This window comes from Fistularia commersonii, chromosome 5 (genome assembly GCF_037954325.1).
Source record: "Fistularia commersonii isolate RoL2024-O1a breed Wild chromosome 5, RoL_Fcom_v1.0, whole genome shotgun sequence".
Lineage (NCBI taxonomy): Eukaryota > Metazoa > Chordata > Actinopteri > Syngnathiformes > Fistulariidae > Fistularia > Fistularia commersonii.
This window is the reverse complement of record NC_141288.1, coordinates 13,127,067-13,148,343: the sequence shown is the minus strand read 5'-3', so window position 1 is coordinate 13,148,343 and position 21,277 is coordinate 13,127,067. Positions and strand designations below refer to the sequence as shown.

Sequence of the window (21,277 nt, the reverse complement as noted above, 5' to 3'; positions counted from 1 at the left end):
CTAGAGCTGTCTATTCTCTACTAGTTTCCCAGACTAGACTGGCTGTTAAAAACTAGTATGACATTAAACACATTAGAGTGCAGGTGTGGGAAAAGGGAATGTCCTACTATAAGTTTTATGAAAGGTTTTGTGGATTAAGTTCCCGTAGAACCTAAAATTCAGGCCGCTTAAAAAAATCAGCTGTATTTAGATGGATATTCTAGATGCAGGCAGAACAAAAAACTGCTGCTACCGTCACTGAAATGTAAAATTGGATTATTGAGGCCTCCTATCGGTAAATCTAGATGTTGCTCATATAGTGGACCCAAAATTCCGAACCTATGCTGTTTTTAAATAAGTTGTACATTGCACAGATGCAAACAGTCCTCCCATCGCAATTATGACTCCAGAAAATACCAACTCACCACAATGGCAAAGGCAGCTGTAGAGCTAAGACAGTACACAAGAACACCAACAGTCTCTGTCGTAGATTATCTTTGAATTTAATTGGTCAGTAATTACAGGATATACATAGTGTTTCATTGAAACAAGAGTGTAACACTGGCAGGCAAAGTCCTCTCTGCTCCTGAGGTCAAGAGATGACTGACATACTCTCCAACCAGAATGTGCGTGAACATTTCACTGAGCCGGGTGTGTGTGTGTGTGTGTGTGTGCAAGGGTCAAGAAGGGCACAAGACTGCTGCCACGGTGCCAATGGCTTCCACATGTAACATTTTTCACAGAATCAACACAGTAAGATAATTCAGCCAGTTTGAACAGAGATGAAGCTTCAACTTATCCAGGCTAATTCAATCATACAATTTTGTTTGTTTTACAGCTCCAATGCATTATTGTTAAAAAAAAGTCCAAACCAAAAAAAGCATATATACAGTTGAACTCAATAGATATATATACATATATATATATACATACAATATTATATAAATATAGTAAAATAGATTAAATTACATTGATTTCGCGGTCTTCCATAAATAGATGTTGGACAATAACAGTTTTTGATGTGTTAAGTTAGTGTCGGAAGCACAGTGTGCCGTCGGATGTGCACAGATGTGTGCGCACTCCGTGGCAGACAAGTCTGCATCAAGCGCTCAGGGTCTTCATTTTGAAACATTTCAACAGCAAGAAAACCGCGAAACCATCTGAACGCTCACATTGTTAAAACACTCTCTCACTTTGACTTTCTCACTCGACATGTTTGGTGTTCGGTGTCGCTGTACCTGACATTTTAGGGCTTTGAATGCAAGTTTAACAGGTATATTACAACCACTGTACGTGGTCAAATTCAGTATTCTCCTATAAAGAAAAAAATTTAAGTCCCCCCCCTCCCCTGAGTGGGGCGGTGGAACAGGCGGCGCTGCGGCCACCAGGTCTCGCAGAAGTAGTGTCGTCGCTGCGCACGCTATTCCAACAAGATCCTCAGCAGGTTAGAAAGAGTAAATACAGTTTTGAGAGAGGCCCTCATGCGAGGTCCTCTGCAACTCCCAGTGTCGGCTTTGAGAAGGCAGGTTCTGTTGACTTACACTGTTTTTACAAGGAAAGCTGACGCAAAAAAGCAAGGTAACAAAGCCTTGTTACAAAATACTGAATAGGCGGTTTAGTTGGCCTCGCCTCTAAAATGACAAGTCTGTTTGTTTGTTTTTTTTCCCACAAATGTGCTAAAGAGTAAGTGCTTTTTCAATATACAAATATGCTTTACAAATACATTTTTGGCAAAATAAAAAAAAAAGAAATAGAAAACTAATCTTGGAAGGAACTTAATGTTTGTTGTGATGATGAGCACTCAAGTCTGTCGCCTCTTACTGAATGTGGGAAGGTTCACATACTTCTCTCGGCATATTTTCGCTGCTTTTGAACCGTGAGGTCACAGCCACACTGTCACACACGTCACCGTACCTGAGTGTAAGCTGCGGTTCGAACTCTAAGACCAATGTCATCTTTGATTTGAGGCACCTTCAAAATTTTGTTTTCAGCTGTACCACAATCATAAAAACCAACAACAAAAAGAATTGACCTTATAGGTAAAAACGAGGAAAAAAAAGGACAATGAAAGTTATAATAAAAAGAGAAACAAGTAGCACACCACGCTTTTGGTGCAGAATAGCATACTGTACAAAGTTTGCATACATTCTCTTGGAATGGCATGGTCCATCACTCAGGAAGTCAAAGCTGAGTGCCAAGTGAGTCTTTTGTGTTTTTTTTCTTCTTTTACAATGTGTTGCGATCTTCGTTGTTTATGCGCCTGCAATCCAGCATTGAGAGACCCCCTTCCTCCGTCCTCCCCTCGGAAGTGTAGTTTAGTGCCCGTCGGTGTGTCCCTCTGAGGAGGCGGTGGCGTTATGGATCCAGTCAAGAATGATGAGGCTCATGCTGCCGATCATGACCAGGAAGCCCAACAGCAGGAAGGCGGTAGCCTGGAGGTGAGACATTGTACATTTAGCACAAATCAATACAAATCAGCTGCAGGGCCACAGGGGCAACTCTCATGTCCTTTCAACACCAAGTGTTCAATTTATTTCTATTTGGACTTAAGTTGCACTATTTAGTAGCTATGTCTAATCCATCTTGAGAAAGATGTAAGACGTAATGTTGGACAAAGTCAAAAAAACTTATAAGAGTTGTTGTCGCTATTTTTATCACAAAATATCAAACACAAAACATGTTGGACTTTGGATTTTTGTAGGATATTGTATTTTGGCAAGTTCACCTTTAAAGAACAAGTGTCTACATCAGCTATTAGAGCTCTTGTCAATGTTACCAGCTTGTCATATTGGTCACCTCAGCCCATATTGTTTGTTAAAGGGGAGTGACTTCTATGTATCTGGATACCTTTTGAAACAATTTTTAAGCTGTTTATGATTGAGAGCAAACTTACCCCGATCTTTTGCACAGACTTCATGGATTCCTTCTTGACCAGTTTGATGTAGAAAGCAGAGGGCAGGATGAAGATCAGCATGGCGGCAGCGGATGCACCTGGGGAGAGAGACATTGTGATGTTTTTTTTTTTTTTTTTTTTTTCATTTTTTTCTACGCGTTTCTTCACATTGTCATCCGGGGCAACACTCACCAATGAAACCGAAGATATCTCTGATGGTGGGGACGAAGATGACCAGGGCGTTGGTGCCGGCCAACAGGCACACTGTGATAATGGTGTGGCGGATCCAGCTGAACTTCTTGGAGGCCCCCAGGAGGTGGTTGACAGAGGTACGGATCTACAGAGAGAAATTGCATTTAGGGCCGCTTTCATTATGCGGTGATTTCTGATCCGAGCAGGATCTCTTGAGACACTTACAGGGAAAAGCACCACGGGGACAGTGAGGGTGACAGCGGTCAGCACGGCCAGACGGACGATCAGCAGCAGGACATCGAACTTGTAGACCTTGGAGTAGGTGTGCAGCAGCTCGGGCTCCACGTGGACTGTAGGGGTGATGGGTATTTTGAATATTTCAGCAACAGAATACGAAACACCCAAAAAATATTTCAATTTAGGGGGGGCGGAGCTTGGAAAGGTGAAGTCGCCTCAATAATGTTAGTATTCTGTTCAAACTTCTAACGCAAAAACTCCCGAGCTGAACATGTCCCATTGCTTTTTAGGGCATTTCAATTAGTTTCTTGAAGGAAACACCTTAACTTCCGGTGCCACCATTTTGTTCAAAAAGAAGCCAAACATCACTGAGCAGGTTTGAACAAACACCAGTTGGTTTCTCAATATCTCCTCTCTCTCAATGCGTCGGGTTTTGACCTGTCATTGTGGGGGAAAGAATCCTGGCTTGATTGATCGTTCTTGTCTAACCAGCTAGATGTTCCAGGAAAATTTCCATACATGACAAACAGACAAAACCCATTGGCGTGCTGGTGAGGCGTATCAGGTGGCCTTTTTCACAGAGTTATGTAACAGACCTCCAGTCCTAGCATTTTGTTCCAGTTAAGTTTGAACTTGAGTGCCGTTCCCCTAAAATGTGTGACGTTCGACACTGCAATGTAATGTTCAGGGACAATGCCTGCTTGTCATGAACATCTCTGATACTTCCAACCCATCCATCTCAGGTGCACTGATTCAAAATTAATTTTGATTTTGGCGTACATATAGCCAATTCCCATTGTAAGTGCATCCTTGGCGTTCATGCCAATGAACTCACCGTTGAAGGTCAGATATCCAAAAAGGGCGGCCAGCAGGTACATGATGAACATAGCCAGGAAGGAGACGTTGGCAACACCCTGCATCTTTCTACGGGAACGGCTGTGGGGATGGAGGAAAGGAGAGGTTTAATGTTTACACTGGTTTAATGTTTATACCGGGACGCAGTGATGGGAGACGGCTGTTTGGAAAGCAGCCGGGGTTCCAGGTTTGAGGTAAAAGCGCTTACTCTTTGAGCTCCTCGTACATGGGCAGGATAGCTGGGTGGCACACGAAGGCGAAGGTCAGGATCGGAATGGCGTAGACAGTCTAATGGGGGGAGGGGGAAAAGAACTGTCCAATTAAAACACAGCTGATGATATAAAAGAATTTGAAAGCTGTTGGGATAAAGTACAAAAACGTCACCTGAGAGTTGAAGACAAAGTATTTGGGCGTGCAGGCGTCACTGTAGTCCACAGCAGTGGAGTTGAGAGAAGGCATGCTGATATTCAGCATTTTAAGAGTCTCATTCACGGCGTTTACGTCTTCAGGCAGAGGGCATGGGATCTGGAACTTCTTGATAATCACCTGCAGTAAACAAGTGGATAATTTACTTTTCTTATTTTTCATTCTACATCTCATTTTTCAGGGTCTTTTAAGAGATTATTCTGCTATATACCGAGAGTCTAAAAACCTGTTTGTGTGAGTGTGTGTGTGTGTGTGTGTGTGTGTGTGTGTGTGTGTGTGTGTGTGTGTGTGTGTGTGTGTGTGTGTGTGTGTGTGTGTGTGTGTGTGTGTGTGTGTGTTTAAGAATTGGTGAAGCATTTCACTTACCACTATCAAAAAGAACACCATGCAGAGCAGCGACAGACCACTGGTGTAACCAAGGTAACCTGTTGTGGAGGAAACATAAACATTAGCCCCCATCTTTATAGGACTCTTCTATTTTAAAGTGTCTCCCACCCGAAAGTGTGTGGGAGACATATTCAACCTCATTTTTAACCACACACACTCCTTACCCAAGTTCCTGAGCAGTGAGAGAGGAAGGATGATGATGAGCGACACGAGCAGCACCAGGTTGTCTCCTATGGTGTACCATTCTCTGAAACACATGAAAAACAAGAAGATATCAGTAAATATGTTATAAACAAAGAGTTTCTCTTTTAAAGACTTTCACTTTTATATCTATTCCACTATCACATCATACAGTCCGGAGAAAATGCGTTTACATTTAGAATTGGCCGGACTGAGTCAATTCCATAATCCAGTCACACATTTACATTTATTTTCCGTTGCACAATGACATTTTAAACCTTAAACAGATGAAAATATTTCTTTCTCGATCCTTAAAGAGGACAGCTGAAGATCATGAAAGATATTTTTTTTCCATTCGAACAGCAGAAAATGAATCACGTTTTTTCCCTTGAATAACAAGCCTTACTGTAAAAATGAAACATCACCTTTTATTATGTTTATTAGGAAACTCAGCCTGCAGTTTGGGGGAGTTTTTTTGCATCTGAAGCATCACACATCAAATGCACACAGGTTGACAGCCTCACCCACAGAAATAGATTAAACAAAGCAGCACTGAGAGGAGCTACATCAATGATTTAGACTTGAAGTGAGCTCATCCTGCGTTCTGTCTCCATGCGGCACTGGCCTGCCAACGACTAAAAGAGCTCTTTGAAAGGCCACTCGGAAACACTGAGAGCTGTTGGTTCCATGTAAGCGCCCAGACCCCTCGCTCCTCTCGGAGACAAAGATATGGCTTTACCTTCTCTCGCTCAGAGAAAAAAAAAAACAAAATCGAAAGCCATCTACTGTTCATTGCACTTTACCACACCCATTGTTTCCATATAAACCTCTAAGATTCTTACATTAATACGCTTGAATTATTATATCTTTGAGTGAATCAAAGTTCTAAATTTTGAAACAATGCTGATTTTCTAAAAATCTCATGATAGCACTATTTTAAATTTCTGGGATAAAATGTACTGATTACTTTAGGTATTAAAACAGACAACAAGCATGTAAGTTACCTGTATTCAGTGTACATTATAGTGTCTGTTATTCAAACAGAGAAATTAGGTCAATAGGTTTTAATTTATCAAAAGAACTTGAGAAAAATGTAATATATGAGCAGTACCTCTTCTGGCCACTGAGCAGGCTGGTCAGCAGATTTTTACACAAAATTAAAAAAGTAATATATAAGTATGCAAAGCAAAATATATCTATGATTCATTGAAATAGAATGATGTCCTAAAAACACGATTTTTTTTATTTTCATGAAATGCCGTCATTGTGTTTCTGTCACATTCAGAGACCGAAACCTGTACTGAAAAATGCCGGTTAGCCGAGAGCAATAAGGAGTAATAAGGAAATGGTACATAATTTCTTAAGTTTCCTGTCCAGGAAGAGATCAGAAGGCAGATGGTTGAAAAGACAAATCTAACAACTCACCCATTGCTTTGTCCTAGAAAGGCCTGAATGACGATGGGCAACTCGTATTTGACAATGTAGAGGTAGCTTGACATAGCTGAAAACACAGGACAGCAGTTGGTTTTAGTGACATACTACACAACGCTCCCAGTCCAAATTTAAAGAAGTCTAATATTTGCGCAGGGTTGGAGCTTCCACAGATTGAAAAAGTGTTTACAATTAGTGTGAAGGATGACTCGTGTTTTTTTAACTGGAAACTGCGCTTCTGGTGGAAAACTCTTTCCACCAATACCCCCCACCCCCGCCCCCACCCCCTTACGCTTAGCTTAGACACAGAGGGACAGTGTTTCTACTTGTGGAATAAACACATGGTAGCCACATTTATGTGAGCGGTTCAATTATTGTTACATAATACATGAAAAAAAAAGAGGCAGAGGATCTGTTCCTTTAAAACCCGGCAATCCCTCACCTCCGATGTTCTGCATGGTGATGGAGCAAGAGGCGGCCAGTTTGCCCGGCATCCCGAAGGCTTTGTAACCGAGCTGCTCGTACACCAGTGCACCTTTAGAGAGGGACACGTGCGATTCAAAAAACGAACATCCCAGAATGAACTGAGAGAAAGGTGTTTTTGGACTGTGGACTTTGACTTACCTCCTTCGTTGGCCGTCTTCAGTAGCAAGTGGACAGAATACAAGGAGAATATGGCGACGGCCACGAGGAGAATCCTGCAATCAAGATGAGATTCTTAAATTATTTGACAATTTTTGACACATTTTTCAACTATTTTCAGAAAATGCAGCGATTAATGTAAACATTAATGAATCTATAGAATATATAGCAATGAACACTATCGACAAATAGTTGGATACTTTTCAGCAAACACACTCTTAATTCAAGATATCTGCAAATGTGGCCTCAGTGTTTGAAAAGAATAAGTGTAATGGGTAGAAAATGAGCCCTTTGTTCTTTTACCAACTTATTAACTGATTAATTTATTTTGTCACTATCCCAACATGAGTGTAATACAGAGATTCATCGGGTTAACAGTTTTTAATGGCAACCTTCACTTCCTGACATTTTGATTGTGAAAGCAAGGACATTCCTGAGAGTCACAAGCAGCATCAGCAGGGTTTCACAGGACAAAACTCTTCTCTCTCAACATTCGGGATATCGCAGAGCCGGCGTTGTATTAATAGCACGGCTGAAAATCAATCTACCATTAGAAATCCTGGCTGGGGGGTTGGGGTGCGGTGCAGCACCTCCTCCCCCCTGGCAGGTTCTCTTCGATCTTATTGCTTCTCATGCTCTGGATGATTTGTGATGGCGCGAGTCTGAGGAGATGAACGCAAACCTCCTCTGATGTTATGTGTTCCACCAGTGAGAGCTGGAGCTTTGGTTTAGTAATCCCTAGCTTCCTGCACTCAGAGAGCACCATGGCATTCATTCAGGGGGTTGTTCTCTTTATGTAACAATGGTCAGGATTAGCTGAACTAAGCTACTCCTCCTGACACTCCCTGCGCCTGTAAACTGACGTTTGAGGCATGTTGCCAGCAGCTCATGTATCCAGCACGACTTGTAAAGACAAGCAGCGATGCACAAAATACTACATAGGGTGTTACAACACAGAAAAATTATCATCAAGTCTAAAAAAAAAACAAAGAAGTTGAATACCTCTTCTATCATTACTTTAAAAATGAGATATTTCCACTTCCTTATCTTCAGTAAACACTAGAATATCTTTTGCAACATCTGTACACTTTTGACTCAGGAATGAGGTGCAGCTCAGGGCCAGACAATTGTGTGAATGCGCGCACACACACACACACACACACACACACACACACACACACACGCGCGCATACAGATGCAGTGGGTGTGAAAAATAACTCCTGCATATTTCCAGAACATCCTGACCTGCAACCTTGAGGCTCACACAGCTGCGTGTGCAGGCCTCGGGTTGCTTTATCGAACCCTACACGGGGTCGACTCAGCGACGCTCCTTCATTGGAAATTTTTCCTGCTTACCTTTTTTTTTTCCAATCACGAACCTATTTTAATAAGAGGAAATAAACCATTTAAATAAAACGCATACTCACACAAACAGGGCGATGCCGGTGTTGGCCATGGCGTAGGACAGACCCAGGATGCCGCTGCCCATGATGGCGTTGCCCAGGTTGAAGACTGACATGCCGAAGGAAGCATTGCCCTGGTGCTGCGGAGGAGAGACACACTTGAATTAAAACAAAAAATAGAAAAAAACTCATGAATCTTTATCAGATGTATTCGTTCGAGGTTGGGAAAAGCTCTTACATATTCAGTCTCGTACTTCTTCTTTCCAAGATTTTGCTCGGGGAGGAAGTTTTGACTCTCCGCTTCGATATCTGTGTATTGTCTTTAAAGGAGAGGACAGTGTTTTGGAGTTATTACAATTTCAAGCACATGTTATAAAGGACTGTTGGGAGAGCTTGAAGAAGTCAGCCTCACCCATTTGGGGGGACCTTCCTATTGTAGTCTGGGTAGGGGTACTCGCTGCTGTTGCAGCTGCTGCTGTCCTCCTCATGAGAGAAGCGGCTCATCTCTGTTGGTTGTTTCATCCTGCACAGGAGAGACAAAGATCTGATGTAATTTTCTGCAGTCTGACTCCATGCGCCATGTTTCCTGCGTCATCCGCAGCGCGGCCCCCACCCCTTCCTTCTTCCCTCCCCCACCCGACTAACACCGTGCGCGTTCACGCCTTTCAGGATGATCAATATTGTAGTGAGCGGGGCGCGCTCCCGCTGGGTCATATGACTCAACCGAGGAGGGAGGGGGAGAGCGATGGAGATGAGGCGGAGGGAAAAAGGGGGGGCTGACGCACCGGCAGTGGAAAAGTACCAGACCGGCAACCGCGTCCTGCACCCCTCTTTATGGGAATGAAGGCGAAAAAAAAGGAAGACAAAAAGAAAAAACCCGCAGTCCGCGTTGTTGACTTTTACGCACACTCTGCGCCAAAGCCAGACATGATGAGCGGCAGAATCAGTCCGCGCGTCTTCCTCCAACTAATTTTTATGGATGAAGAGTCTCGTGAAAAATCAGTGTTATATTCCCCGGATCACATTCTGATGTCAGGCCCCCGCCAAACACACGCACGCCGTTGTGCGCGGAGGGGGGGGGGGGGGGGGGGCGAGCTTCCTCCACCGGCGCCGGGGAAACAAAGGCACGTGCTGTCCATTTACGGGCACGGCGTCTGGTTCGAGTCTCACCTCCATACACATCCAACAAAATTCTCCTATCCCGCCTCCGATATTAAGAATTTGTGTGTGTGTGTGTGTGTGTGTGTGTGTGTGTGTGTTTCGCCATGTGCCAGTAATTCTCCACTGCAGCATCACTAACTCATTATTCATTTATTTATTTATCCTGACCGCAACTGACCTGGAACAAAACGTCGCTTTACACCTTTAAAACATTAAATACATTTCATTTCCTCTCTAAAATATTTCCCCTCTATCTCTCTTTTCGTAATAACGCTTACTATAAGCGTCGATGGTAAAAGACCGCAGCCGAGGAGCGTCTGATCCGACAACCGCAAATTACGCCCGTTAAAGGCGTTTAACGCCGTTGCAGTCACAATAATTATGAAAAAAAAAATCATTTTCTGTTATATTTTTCATTTTTTCGCCATTCAAACACATTTCACAGTATAATAAGATGCTGACATTCTTACCTTTTGAAGATATGGCAGGGATGCCAATAAAATCCGTCTCACAGTCGGAAAAAAATCACCGATTTAAATAAAAGGATTCCAAATCCTTCGAGATTTGTTAATGTATAAAGGTTTTTTGTCGTTTAAGAGAAAAAGGAGAATGAACAGGCTGTCACCAGAACTGATGTAATCTTACAATCTATCGGAAAACAGTACGATTGGAAATAGTCTCAAGTCAAAAGGTTTTGGTGCGTAAAAGCACAGAATTGAATTAATTCCGTCTTATTCACCCAAAATTCCCAAAGATGCGACGCGTTCGGACGAAGTGTGTGTTCTATGGATGGGTAAGGAGCGACCCTTTATATGATGAGCATTGCATCAGCTTCGTTAGAGTGCAGGAGGGGGAGGAGGGCGGTGGAATGACGGGGATGCAATGGGAGGGGGAGGGGGACGACTCTGAGCCGCTGATGTGGGCGGACTCTGTGTTACGCGCAGCGCCAAAGTGTTTTGTAAACAATACGAGACGCAACGGTCAGGTAAAAGTCAAATGTAAATGTGTCATCTGTATTATTCCAATCTTTTTTTCTAGCATTTCCTCAAATAAAATTCGCGCAATTCTGGGTCAAATCCAGGACAGCAAACCGAGGTAAAGCAGAGAACTGCGGAGAAAAGTCTCAAGGTGAGGCAGACAGTACTGTGCCTCACCTGAAGGGGCGCACTTGAGCACGGAAGCGCTCGTTGCTGCCGTCCCTCTCGGAGCGATACATGGTAAAATAAATAAAACAGAGTAGAAAAAAGTTGGGCGTTTACAACAATGTAATCCAAATGTTGTTCACAAATTATTTTGATTTTCTAGAAAAATGAGAATGGATAAAGTCAAAAAAAAAAAAAAAATGACCTTAAGTGACTCCGTCTCTTGTTTGTCTCGTTATCCACTTTGTGTTCAACCTGGATTAAAATGATTATAAGCACCACAATTTAAAGTTTGAAAACATCTAAAAAAAAAAAAAACAACAGGCAGCCAAAACTCTTGTCTCTTACCACTGTAAAAGGGAAAAGAAACATTCTCTCTGGACCAAATATGTTCTTATGTATGCCTGTGTGTGTGTGTGTGTGTGTGTGTGTGTGTGTGTGTGTGTGTGTGTGTGTGTGTGTGTGTGTGTATGTTTGTGTTTATGTGTGTGTGTGTGTGTGCGTGTGTGAGAGAGAGAGAGAGAGAGCGAGAAAGAGAGAGAGAGAATGAGAAGAATGATGATGAGATATGCACTATTACCAGATGACAATTTGCATGCTATTGATTAGAGAATAAGATACTCCTCTGAGTTCTTGCAATTGCAAATCTGACTCCAAAGGAGTCAGTGCCTCACCAACCATGAACGTCACGTAATGTAACTTGCACCCTGTGTGATATGGGACTTTCAGTAGATTCCAGGAAGAAACGATCCAGGAAGGGATTCAAAATTTGTTCTCCATGTCCAATCACACCCTTTATATTATCACATATAAAGTTCATCCAAGCTGTATTTTGTACGTGAAGGTGCGTATTTGAAATACATTACTATTTCATGGTGGGTTCAACAGAGAGATGGGAAGCAGTGGCTCAGGATGAGAAGGACCTCCCTGCCTGAAGGAGATTATGCACGAATGCTGTCATGTGACAGGGGTCATCCCTTATCCGTATTCACACACTTGTCTTTCCTTTTGTGTGTGTGTTTGCGTGTGTGGGTGGAACCTTTCCAGCTCCGGTTTCTAGTTTATTATTAATCCCCAAAGACCGTAGTCAGTTAATAATCAAGTTGGTTTGTAAGTTTCCATTTTACATCTGGTTACAAGTGATAATTGTTGTAAGTTGTTGCCGCAGCCACCAAAAAAATACTTCCTTTTTTCTTTGTTGTTCTTGAGTTATATCAACATTCACTTTAGTTAGTTTGATAATTCCATTAGTAAAGTGATGCAGTAATACTATCACAAACAGAAGGGGGCTTTCAGCACTTGCACTCAATTGACTTTTATTATTGTGCAGCACCCCTTCATAACGTGAATGATCTTTTCAGCACTTTTCTAATTTCCTGTAGGACATGCATTTATTACGGCTCCAGAGACTGGTAATAACACAATGACTAAGCACCTGGTGTGTGTGTATGAGAGAGAGAGGTTGGAGGGAAAAATATTCTTAACATTTTTTTCTTGACTTTATGTGGATAGCCATCTGCCTCAACCAGTTGTGTTGAAAGGAGGGGGAATGTGGGGGTATGGGTGTGCTTATGTGTGTGTGTGTGTTTGGGGAAATGGTCCACGGGAGGCATTAAAACATTACGTGTTTATGCTTCCTGCGTTATGGTGGCAGAAATTATAATACTAATATTTATCATCATCGAGAGTAAGATACAAAGTCATACTGACAGTGTAATACTTTTACCCAAGGTGTGTCAGTTTTCAAATGAGGTGTGTAGCACATATTTGGCACTTTACATTCTGGATGAACAGCACTGTGTCTATGACCTAGAGAAACCTGTTACAGGTACAAATAGAGAGGGAGAAACAGAGATCCCAGTGTCAGATGGTTCTCTTTGACAGCCAAGGCTTAAAGCTACCTAACTGAAGGGTTTGGTCTGAGGCAGCCAAAATTACAAGCTAGAGAGGGTGCCTTTACCTACCATATAGAAAGAGTTTCCACGAGAGAAACCTGGAAGTTGACAGTGCAGCCTCCAATTTAAGTTTAAGAGGTTGTTTCAGAGACCGGTGGAGGCCCAGACTCTCTGGGTGAGGGAGGTCATGGAGAAACAACATTCAAAGGCTGTCAAAGGCATTGTGTCTTTGAAATGATCCAAAATCCCATGCCAAATTGTAATGTGAGATAATGGAGAGAAGCAACTGCATGTACAGGACTGTCTCAGAAAATTAGAATATTGTGATAAAGTTCTTTATCTTCTGTAATGCAAATACAAAAACAAAAATGTCATACATTCTGGATTCATTACAAATCAACTGAAATATTGCAAGCCTTTTATTATATTAATATTGCTGATTATGGCTTACATATTAAGAAAACTCAAAAATCCTAGCTCAAAATATTAGAATATCACGAATAGTAATTTTTGTTTTTTTAATTGCATTACAGAAGATAAAGAACTTCATCACAATATTCTAATTTTCTGTGACAGTCCTGTATATTGTGAGCATTTCCTGTTGGGACACAAACGGCCACATTGATTATGGACCACATTGATGGAAAGTTCTGTAGAAATATTTATTAATCTTATGTGTATGATGTTGATCACAATGATTATTATTATCATCATCAGAATCAGAAAATCTTTATTGATTTGGAAGGAAATTGAATGATGTCAGTTGCTTCATACAGTAAAGAAATAGAAATGAATAAAACAAGATTAACAGAATAAGTACATAATATACATACATAATATATAACTAGTGGCAAGAAAAAATTTAATGCAACATAAGTGGTTCAAGGTTTTAGATAGATACCTTTATTGTCACATTCAGTTATACATAGAGCACAAGATCAGCGAAATTTGACCACTGCATTTAACCCATCATGGATGAACCATGAGCAGAAGGCAGCTAAGGGGGAGCACTTCGGGGTTCAGTGTCTTGTTTAACGACACTTCGACTGGCTAGTAGGAGCGCGGGATCACGGAAGCACAGGAGCATTATTATCAACTTTATCATATTCATTATTATCATTATTTTTATCCATCTATTTTGTACCACTTTTCCTGCACTTTCTGCAGGGTTGCAGGGATTCTGGAGCTTATCTCAGCTGTCATTGGGAAAGGACCCCTTGACTCGTCGCTAGTCAACTGCAAGTGTTATTGTTATTGTTATTGTTATTGTTCATTGATCCATCTTCTGCCATTAATCCTGCACTCAAGGTCATGGGCGATGAGCTGTCACTGGGCAAGGGGCGCGGTACACCCTGGACTGGTTGCCAGTCAATCGCAGAGCAACATATACAGACAAACAACCATTAACTCACTTACTCATTAGGGGCAATTTTCCCAATTTTTTCCAATTAACCTGCTGCAAGATTTGGGACTGTGGGATGAAACTGGAGAACCCAATGAAAGTCCATGCAGACATGAGGAGAACATGCAAGCTCTATACAGAACCATTGAACCTGGGTCAATCGAACTAGGGTCCTTCGTGCTCTGAAGCACTAACCACTCTGCCACCTCTTATTATTATTATTATTATTATTATTATTATTATTATTATTATTATTATCCATCCATCCATCCATCCATCCATCCATCCATCCATCCATCCATCCATCCATCCATCCATCCATCCATATCTGCTTCTCTTGCACTCAGGGTTGCGGGGGATGCTGGAGCAAGCAGTCATCTGGCCAGAAGTGGGGTAAGCCCTAGACTGGTCGCCAGTCAATCGCAGGGCCACATATATAGACAAACAACCATTCACTAACACATTTGGAGCAATTTTCCCAATTTTTCCATGCAGACACATGCAAACTCCATACAGTTGGAATTGAACCAGGGTCCTTCATGGGGTGAGGCCGCCCCTATCTTTATTATAATAATTATTATTATTATTATAATTATCATCATTATTTTTGTTATTATCATCGCCATTGTTGTTGTTGCTGTTGGAGTTAAAGGTCATGGTAGGGTCAAACCAGAACTGCCCAAATGGGAGACTGGGTGGGGTCACTGTACAAAGGATGGCTAATATATTGCAGCAAGGAGCTTTACTATACTGTCAGTGATATCTGATTATACAACTTATTATACAACTGACCACATATGACTGATAGATGTCTACCTTAGTAGACGTATGTTCTTTGCCCCGTATCAACAAATAATTTGGCTAAGAGTAGGGTCAAGTGCAGTGACTGGAGTCACACTAAAGTTTGAATGAAGTCATGTCCGTAAATATTTGGATGTAACTTCTGGCACCAGTGAAAAGAGCATATCCAGTCAAGATCCTGCAAGGAATAAGAAGGCGCTGGGAGCAGCCACATGCCATCAGAGACAAAGTCTGAACAGACAGGAACATTTTGTTCAACTTCTCAGAAAAAAATGCATTGAGGACTTCCAGCAAACATCGTAAACCATAGCTTTGAGTTCATGCCAGTCTTGTGATGTCAAAGCTCATTCAGATCCAAAAGGTATTTGCAGGGCATTCATGGTTTTTTGCCCGTCCACCCGGCAGACAGCCCATAATGCTGTACACAGTGGTTGCGACTTGGGAGAAATCATCCCAACTACAACAGTACCCACAGCCAGATCGCCACACTGTTCAAAATAAAAGGCGACTGTCTCCAATTATATACATGGACCAAAATAACGTAGATATGTGACCAATCTTTAACCATCACCAAGTTGTACTGGTTTAGTAATGATCTCTGTGAATCGCATTTGGTGTTTCCATACCATAAACTATGGTGATAAGAAACCTACTGCTAAAACTCTTACAACTGCTAAAACAAAGACTGTAGACCACTACTATTACTACATACTGATACAATTATTAATGCTAATTTTCTTATGCCTTTGTTATTCTTAGTCGGAATGCTGGATCATGCTCATCTGTGTTGCAATGAGCTCAATAAACATATTATGACATTATTAGCAATATAAATCAAGACCAGCAGAAAAATGTAGCGATGATATGCAACTTCATAATATGAAGAGGACTTTCTTTGACATATGATGCAAAGGCTTTAAGATTCTGGTCTGCATTTGTGAAGTCAAAATACAGCAATTGGCCTTAAAGCAAATACTGAATGGCAAAGATTTTACAAACCTGAGGTTGTAGTTTAAAGGCTTCTTGCTTTCGCGTTTGTTTCTTCACAGAAAGACACATAGAAAGATGAAACCAAACCAGGAAAAACCAGTTTTATATTATTTGAGTTCAAATGGTTGTGGTTGCAGAAAAAAATGCTTTGTCTTTCAACATCTTTCCTCCAGGATTGAGAACCGATTCCTTATTTTCATTACTTTGAAATATACTTACAAAGGTTGATGCTTGTATTTTTTGTCCAAATTACTGACATGCTCAGAAAGAGGAAGGAGTTACCTTAGTGCGTTAAACCGAGGTATGCTTGAACATGAATGAACAAGAATATACTCACTGTCTCTCAATTTGATCACAAGAACAGTTCCAACCCTTACACAGACAGACACAAACAAATACACATCACAAAATGAATAATTCAAAGAGAGGCACAATCACGAGTGAAAAGACGCTTCTGTTGATTCTCACTCACAACTCATAATCTCTGTGAAATACACACATCCGCACACACGCACACTTTGTGCATTCCCTTTCCCTCCTTCACACATGAGTAACTTTGTGTATTTCCCTCTGTGTGCAGGCCTTTGTTCTGCGGGTTTAGCACGATCTGGCAGATCTAAGACGGATCAGGAAAGTGGAGCAGGGGCAAGGGGTGCAGGAAGGGACGGAGACTGAACACTGGTACCCTCTTGCCCCTTCTAAATTCATACACACCCATAAAGCTCCCAATTTGTTGTGATGTGGGTTAACTCAGTGGAAGTGGGCCAGTGCAAAGGTGAGGTTGAGTTTAGCGTAAGAAACTTGCAACAGGAGTGGACTACACGGAGATTAATGGTGAATGAAAGCACTGGATCAAAACAACTCCCCCAGCTTTTTACTCCAAGTAATTTTCTTCTCCCACAGAAATACAAATTTCAAATTGATGCCTCAATACCACTCCAGTAATCATAACTGTTGCTGCAGCACGGTCTGAATAATAATACTGATTCTGTCACGTGGACGCTCTGCAGTGCACTGAGAACCGCGTCGAGAAGTTTAAGGAATAAGGCTTTCCCTGTTCACTGTAACCTGGATCCAACTGACTGCACTGCAGCTATATGGAATAAAAGGAACAACCTCTGACTACAGGAGCCATGCTGCATACCAACCTTGGGTGCGCCTGCATTGTTGTCTATCTCCTGAACGTAAGGAAAAAGAAAATAAGAATATTCCTGTGTGTACTTGCATACAGATAAATATCAATGTTAAAATTTTTGCATACTGATGCACTGAGACCGTTTGCCTTTTGCTATCTCATAAAGCATATGTGTCAAGATACTCCCACCACGGCCGGATTCGGCCCGCGGTGGAATTATCTTTGGCCCGCAGGATGATATTTAATTACTATTAGAGCTGGCCAACTGATGTGTTGCAAGCACCATTAATACTACAAGTCCCAGAATGCATTACGAGTGCAGTGGCGCGTCAATTGAGTTCCGGCAAGCGCCAGCCCCACCCGCTCATCGGCTGGCCTTGCTGGGTCACCTGTTGTCAACTGTTAGTTACCCCTCTTCCTAAAAATGGCTAAATAAAAGGTGGACTTTTAAAACAGGGGGTTTCAAGACAGTGTATATGTTCGAGGAGAGAGCAGAGACACTTCTGATGCTGCGCAGCAGTCGGTTTTTATCCGTGGAGTGGGCTCAGATCAGTGCGTAAAAGAGGGATTTTTGGGGTGAAGATCGATGCATGGCACAACTATTGGAAAGTTTATTTTTGCAGCGGTGTGCGGATGCGTAAATGAAATGGGCCTGCTTTTGGATAAATTTGTGGCACTGACAACAGATGGAGCGCCCGCGATGTGCGGTCAAAAGAGTGGACTGGTGGGCAGGATCCGGGAGAAAATGCGCTAGGAATTATTCAGGAAATTGCTCAGGAAAAGCTGTTTTTGACAGTCCATTCTCTTCCCAATGCGTCAACCGCCTGACGAATGTTGAAGGCTTCCTTTCGCGTCACATAGCAAGGAATCTCTTTCTCGTTATTTTTTTCGATGACCCTGGAGCGTCATGCCTCCCTAAATCTAATCAAAATAAACGGGGTGTTTGAATTTTGCACATGTTTGTGTTTTAAAGGAGAAATCGCGTGCCTCCACTGACATGACACCTAATGAGAAAGGGGCGCGTAATGCGCCGGTAAGTGACGCATGGGAAGGTGTTGTCGAAAAATTAGGAAAAAAATCAGACGCTTCTCCAAGTTAGTTGAAAAATAATGAAAATGGGGCGCGTAATAAGCCGGTATGTTTGGATGAGAATGTGTTGTCTATAGAGCCATGAGAAATAAATGCAACAGGTTTTTCTTGTATTTAATTGTGTTTATAGGCGTATAAGCGTTGTCAGTTCAAGGTTCCGGCCTAGACAAGAGAGCATCAGAGAGCAGAAAACTGCTGTACAAAATAGAAACTATGTTTCACCCCAATTTTGTACGAAATAGAAACTATGTTTCTATTTTGTACTTTTTTCCTCCTACCACAAGCCATGTTGGACATTAAAGGATTTTTTAAATTTTTTTTATTAGAAGTCAATCTGGAAATGCTGCAGATCGAGCCATAAGAAATTGTTGCAACTGATTTTCAATTGATTTAATGTTTGATATCATTTTAATAGGCAATTATTTAAAACAGTTGTTAGTTTCAGGGTCAATATGTGCAACAAGTTCATTTCAATATGTTTTCAATCATAATTGAACCACCCGGGCCCTCGACTTGTACAGATTTTTTTAATTTTGGCCCACTGTGCATTTGAGTTTGACACTCTTATATAAAAGGAACATCACACCCATGGATTTTACTTTTCACCGTTGACAGATCATCTGTCACCAGACAGGAATGTACAGCAGGAACCTCATAATGTTTGTCATTAAACCTTTCACTTTCCCTCCCTCTTGCACTGACGGTGCTCAATCACCCCAAACCCAACACTAATCACCTCCTCATTAGCCATCCTTCTCTTGTACTCTAATGCCCACTGACCAGATAAATACCTCCCAGGATACCACAATTAACTGTGCCCGTCTCCTGCCAAGACCTCCTGCTGATTCTGGTCCAGATCACTAACACTGGTCCTGCCCATTTATGCCTCTCCCGCCTACCCAGACTTATTAACTTTTCATTTTCCCCAACATTAGATGGGGGATTTTCTTGCTCTTCAACCTTACTCACCCCGTCCCCACTGTGAGCATTCTTGGAACGGTTAACCTCCAAGGAGGATCGTTATTACAATATAGACAGACAACTTTTTTTCCAAGGTGGAGTTCTCATGATCCGCCAGCTTTATTAGGAAAATAGAGGTTGTTGGGTTTCTATCCCTTGGCTCTAGGTGAACACCAAAGGAGAATGACAAGAACTTGCTGGGGTCAAATTATGTGAAGAGAACATTGAGTGGATTATTTCCTTCTGGAAATAAAAGCATGCAAGCATGAAATGGAGACACCGCTATAGGTAAAGATGGTCTTCTGATTTGTGAGAAAATTAGATAAATAGATGCATTTGAGTTTTTGGCACAAAAATGTAATTCAATTAAAAGTGAATTTACATTCAATTTTTTGCAAGAAGTGATTGCAAAATATCATTTTACTTCACCGACTTGCTCTCCATTCAAGATATGTTTGAATGGGGATGGAAAGCTTGGATGCATTTGAAGCATATATGTGTGTGAGTGTGTGTGTGTGTGTGTGTCTGTTTCAATCTACATTGGGTGCTTGAATGCAGCTGGCATTTTCTTGTGACACAAAGAAGGCCTGTGGCCATCAGACTGAAAAACAAACAAATCGCCAAAGAGGAAATGGATTATCTTTTGGAAACTTTGTCGCTCTCGCACACACACACACACACACACACACACACACACACACACACACACACACACACACACACACACACACACACACATACACACACACACACACAGATGCATAGCTGATCCTGATCGGATGTGAATCCTGCGGTGGGATCAGGCTCACTACGTAAACACTCCTTAGCTAAACAAGACCTCCTAGCATAGTGGGAAAACCCACAATGTTAACAACCATTATGGGATGCAGGGTGGCTCCAGCTCGAGCAGATTTGACAACCCAAAACCCAGTTTTTAGCAATTTGAAAATACCACAATAGAATAAATAACCACAGTGCGGCATTTAAAAACTGAACTATTTCTTTTTTTATATAGACTTAGAAGAGAGTGAATGAACAAAGCCAGTGTTCACACCCTGGATTTAAAGTTTTTCTTCAGGGTCTGACCATTGTGAGAACAGAATGCAGCGATTCCATGAATGATGTGTTTTGTCCCAGTGTCTCTGACTTGTACTTAGTTTCGGCGAAGAGGTTGTAAATCAGGTGGTTACGATTGCAGGTGAACCCTGTGCACCATATACAAGGACGTAAGGTCCTGATAGTCAGCATTGGAGGTGATATTCTTTACAGAGAGTTATATAACATGACTGCACATGGTCCTTTTTGGTGGCTTCTCTGGCAAGAGCACTCCGATTCAGTAGATTCAACAAGAAGTATTAAGAGGGAGCAGCAAGTGTGGACCAGACCATCTTAGCATTTTGCAACCATTTTCTCTGATGCAAGCATTTTCTCTGATGGAGAAAGATCGCTGTGGATGACAAGCTCGAGGTAGCCATGCCTTGATTCGGGTGCCTTCATTGTTAGCGAACGTAAATCGTATAAGTGTATTTCACCACTTTGAAAACACAGCAACTGAAAGGAAAAAATTACTGCAAAATAAACAGACGCCTTCTTGCTACTGCAATACATACAGTACAAATTCAAATTAGTGGAAAGCTATGTCCATTCACTATGCAGTCAAGGAACTCAACCCAACATCACTGGTAGTTTTCATTAGAGTCATAACATTTTTTTGCATGAAGGACTTGCAGGTGAGTTATAGCACGAAATTCATTCAACATCCAAAGCCGGCAAAAAAGGGAATATACATGAATTGAAAGAAAGAAATCCATTTTTGCAAGAACTTAAGACACGCAGAAAAATAATTTCATCTTTTTTGAGTATCGAACCATATGCTTCAGGTAAGATGTTTCCTTTCCCCAACTTCAATCCAGGACATGCCTCGATGCTAAGCTACCACTTCCAAAGGCCTGCCAAAATGTGAATATACATGAATTGAAAGATAGAAATCCATTTTTGCAAGGACTAAAAATACTCAGAAAAATAATTTCATCTTTTTGAGTATTGAACCATATGCCTCAGGTAAGATGTTCCCTTT

The 21,277-nt window shown here is 41.7% G+C and overlaps 1 protein-coding gene across 2 annotated transcripts; it reads right to left on the bottom strand.

Annotated features, from left to right (window-relative positions):
- Positions 1 to 466: 466 nt before the first annotated feature.
- On the bottom strand, positions 467 to 10,616 carry slc38a2 (solute carrier family 38 member 2). 2 transcript variants are annotated; one of them, XM_086146880.1, is made up of 16 exons: positions 10,257 to 10,616; positions 9,038 to 9,148; positions 8,864 to 8,945; positions 8,650 to 8,765; positions 7,205 to 7,278; positions 7,023 to 7,115; positions 6,575 to 6,650; positions 5,134 to 5,216; positions 4,949 to 5,007; positions 4,541 to 4,702; positions 4,365 to 4,444; positions 4,137 to 4,237; positions 3,290 to 3,414; positions 3,065 to 3,209; positions 2,873 to 2,970; positions 467 to 2,411 (listed from the first exon to the last, which is right to left on the bottom strand). In XM_086146880.1, exons 2-16 carry the CDS (start codon positions 9,145 to 9,147, stop codon positions 2,295 to 2,297), a joined length of 1,521 nt encoding a protein of 506 aa, XP_086003006.1. In that variant the 5' UTR covers position 9,148; positions 10,257 to 10,616; the 3' UTR covers positions 467 to 2,294. The 2 variants fall into 2 exon arrangements, with proteins under 2 accessions (XP_086003006.1, XP_086003005.1); XM_086146879.1 differs by having other exon boundaries at positions 8,650 to 8,783; positions 10,257 to 10,404.
- Between the last annotated feature and the right edge of the window lie 10,661 nt (positions 10,617 to 21,277).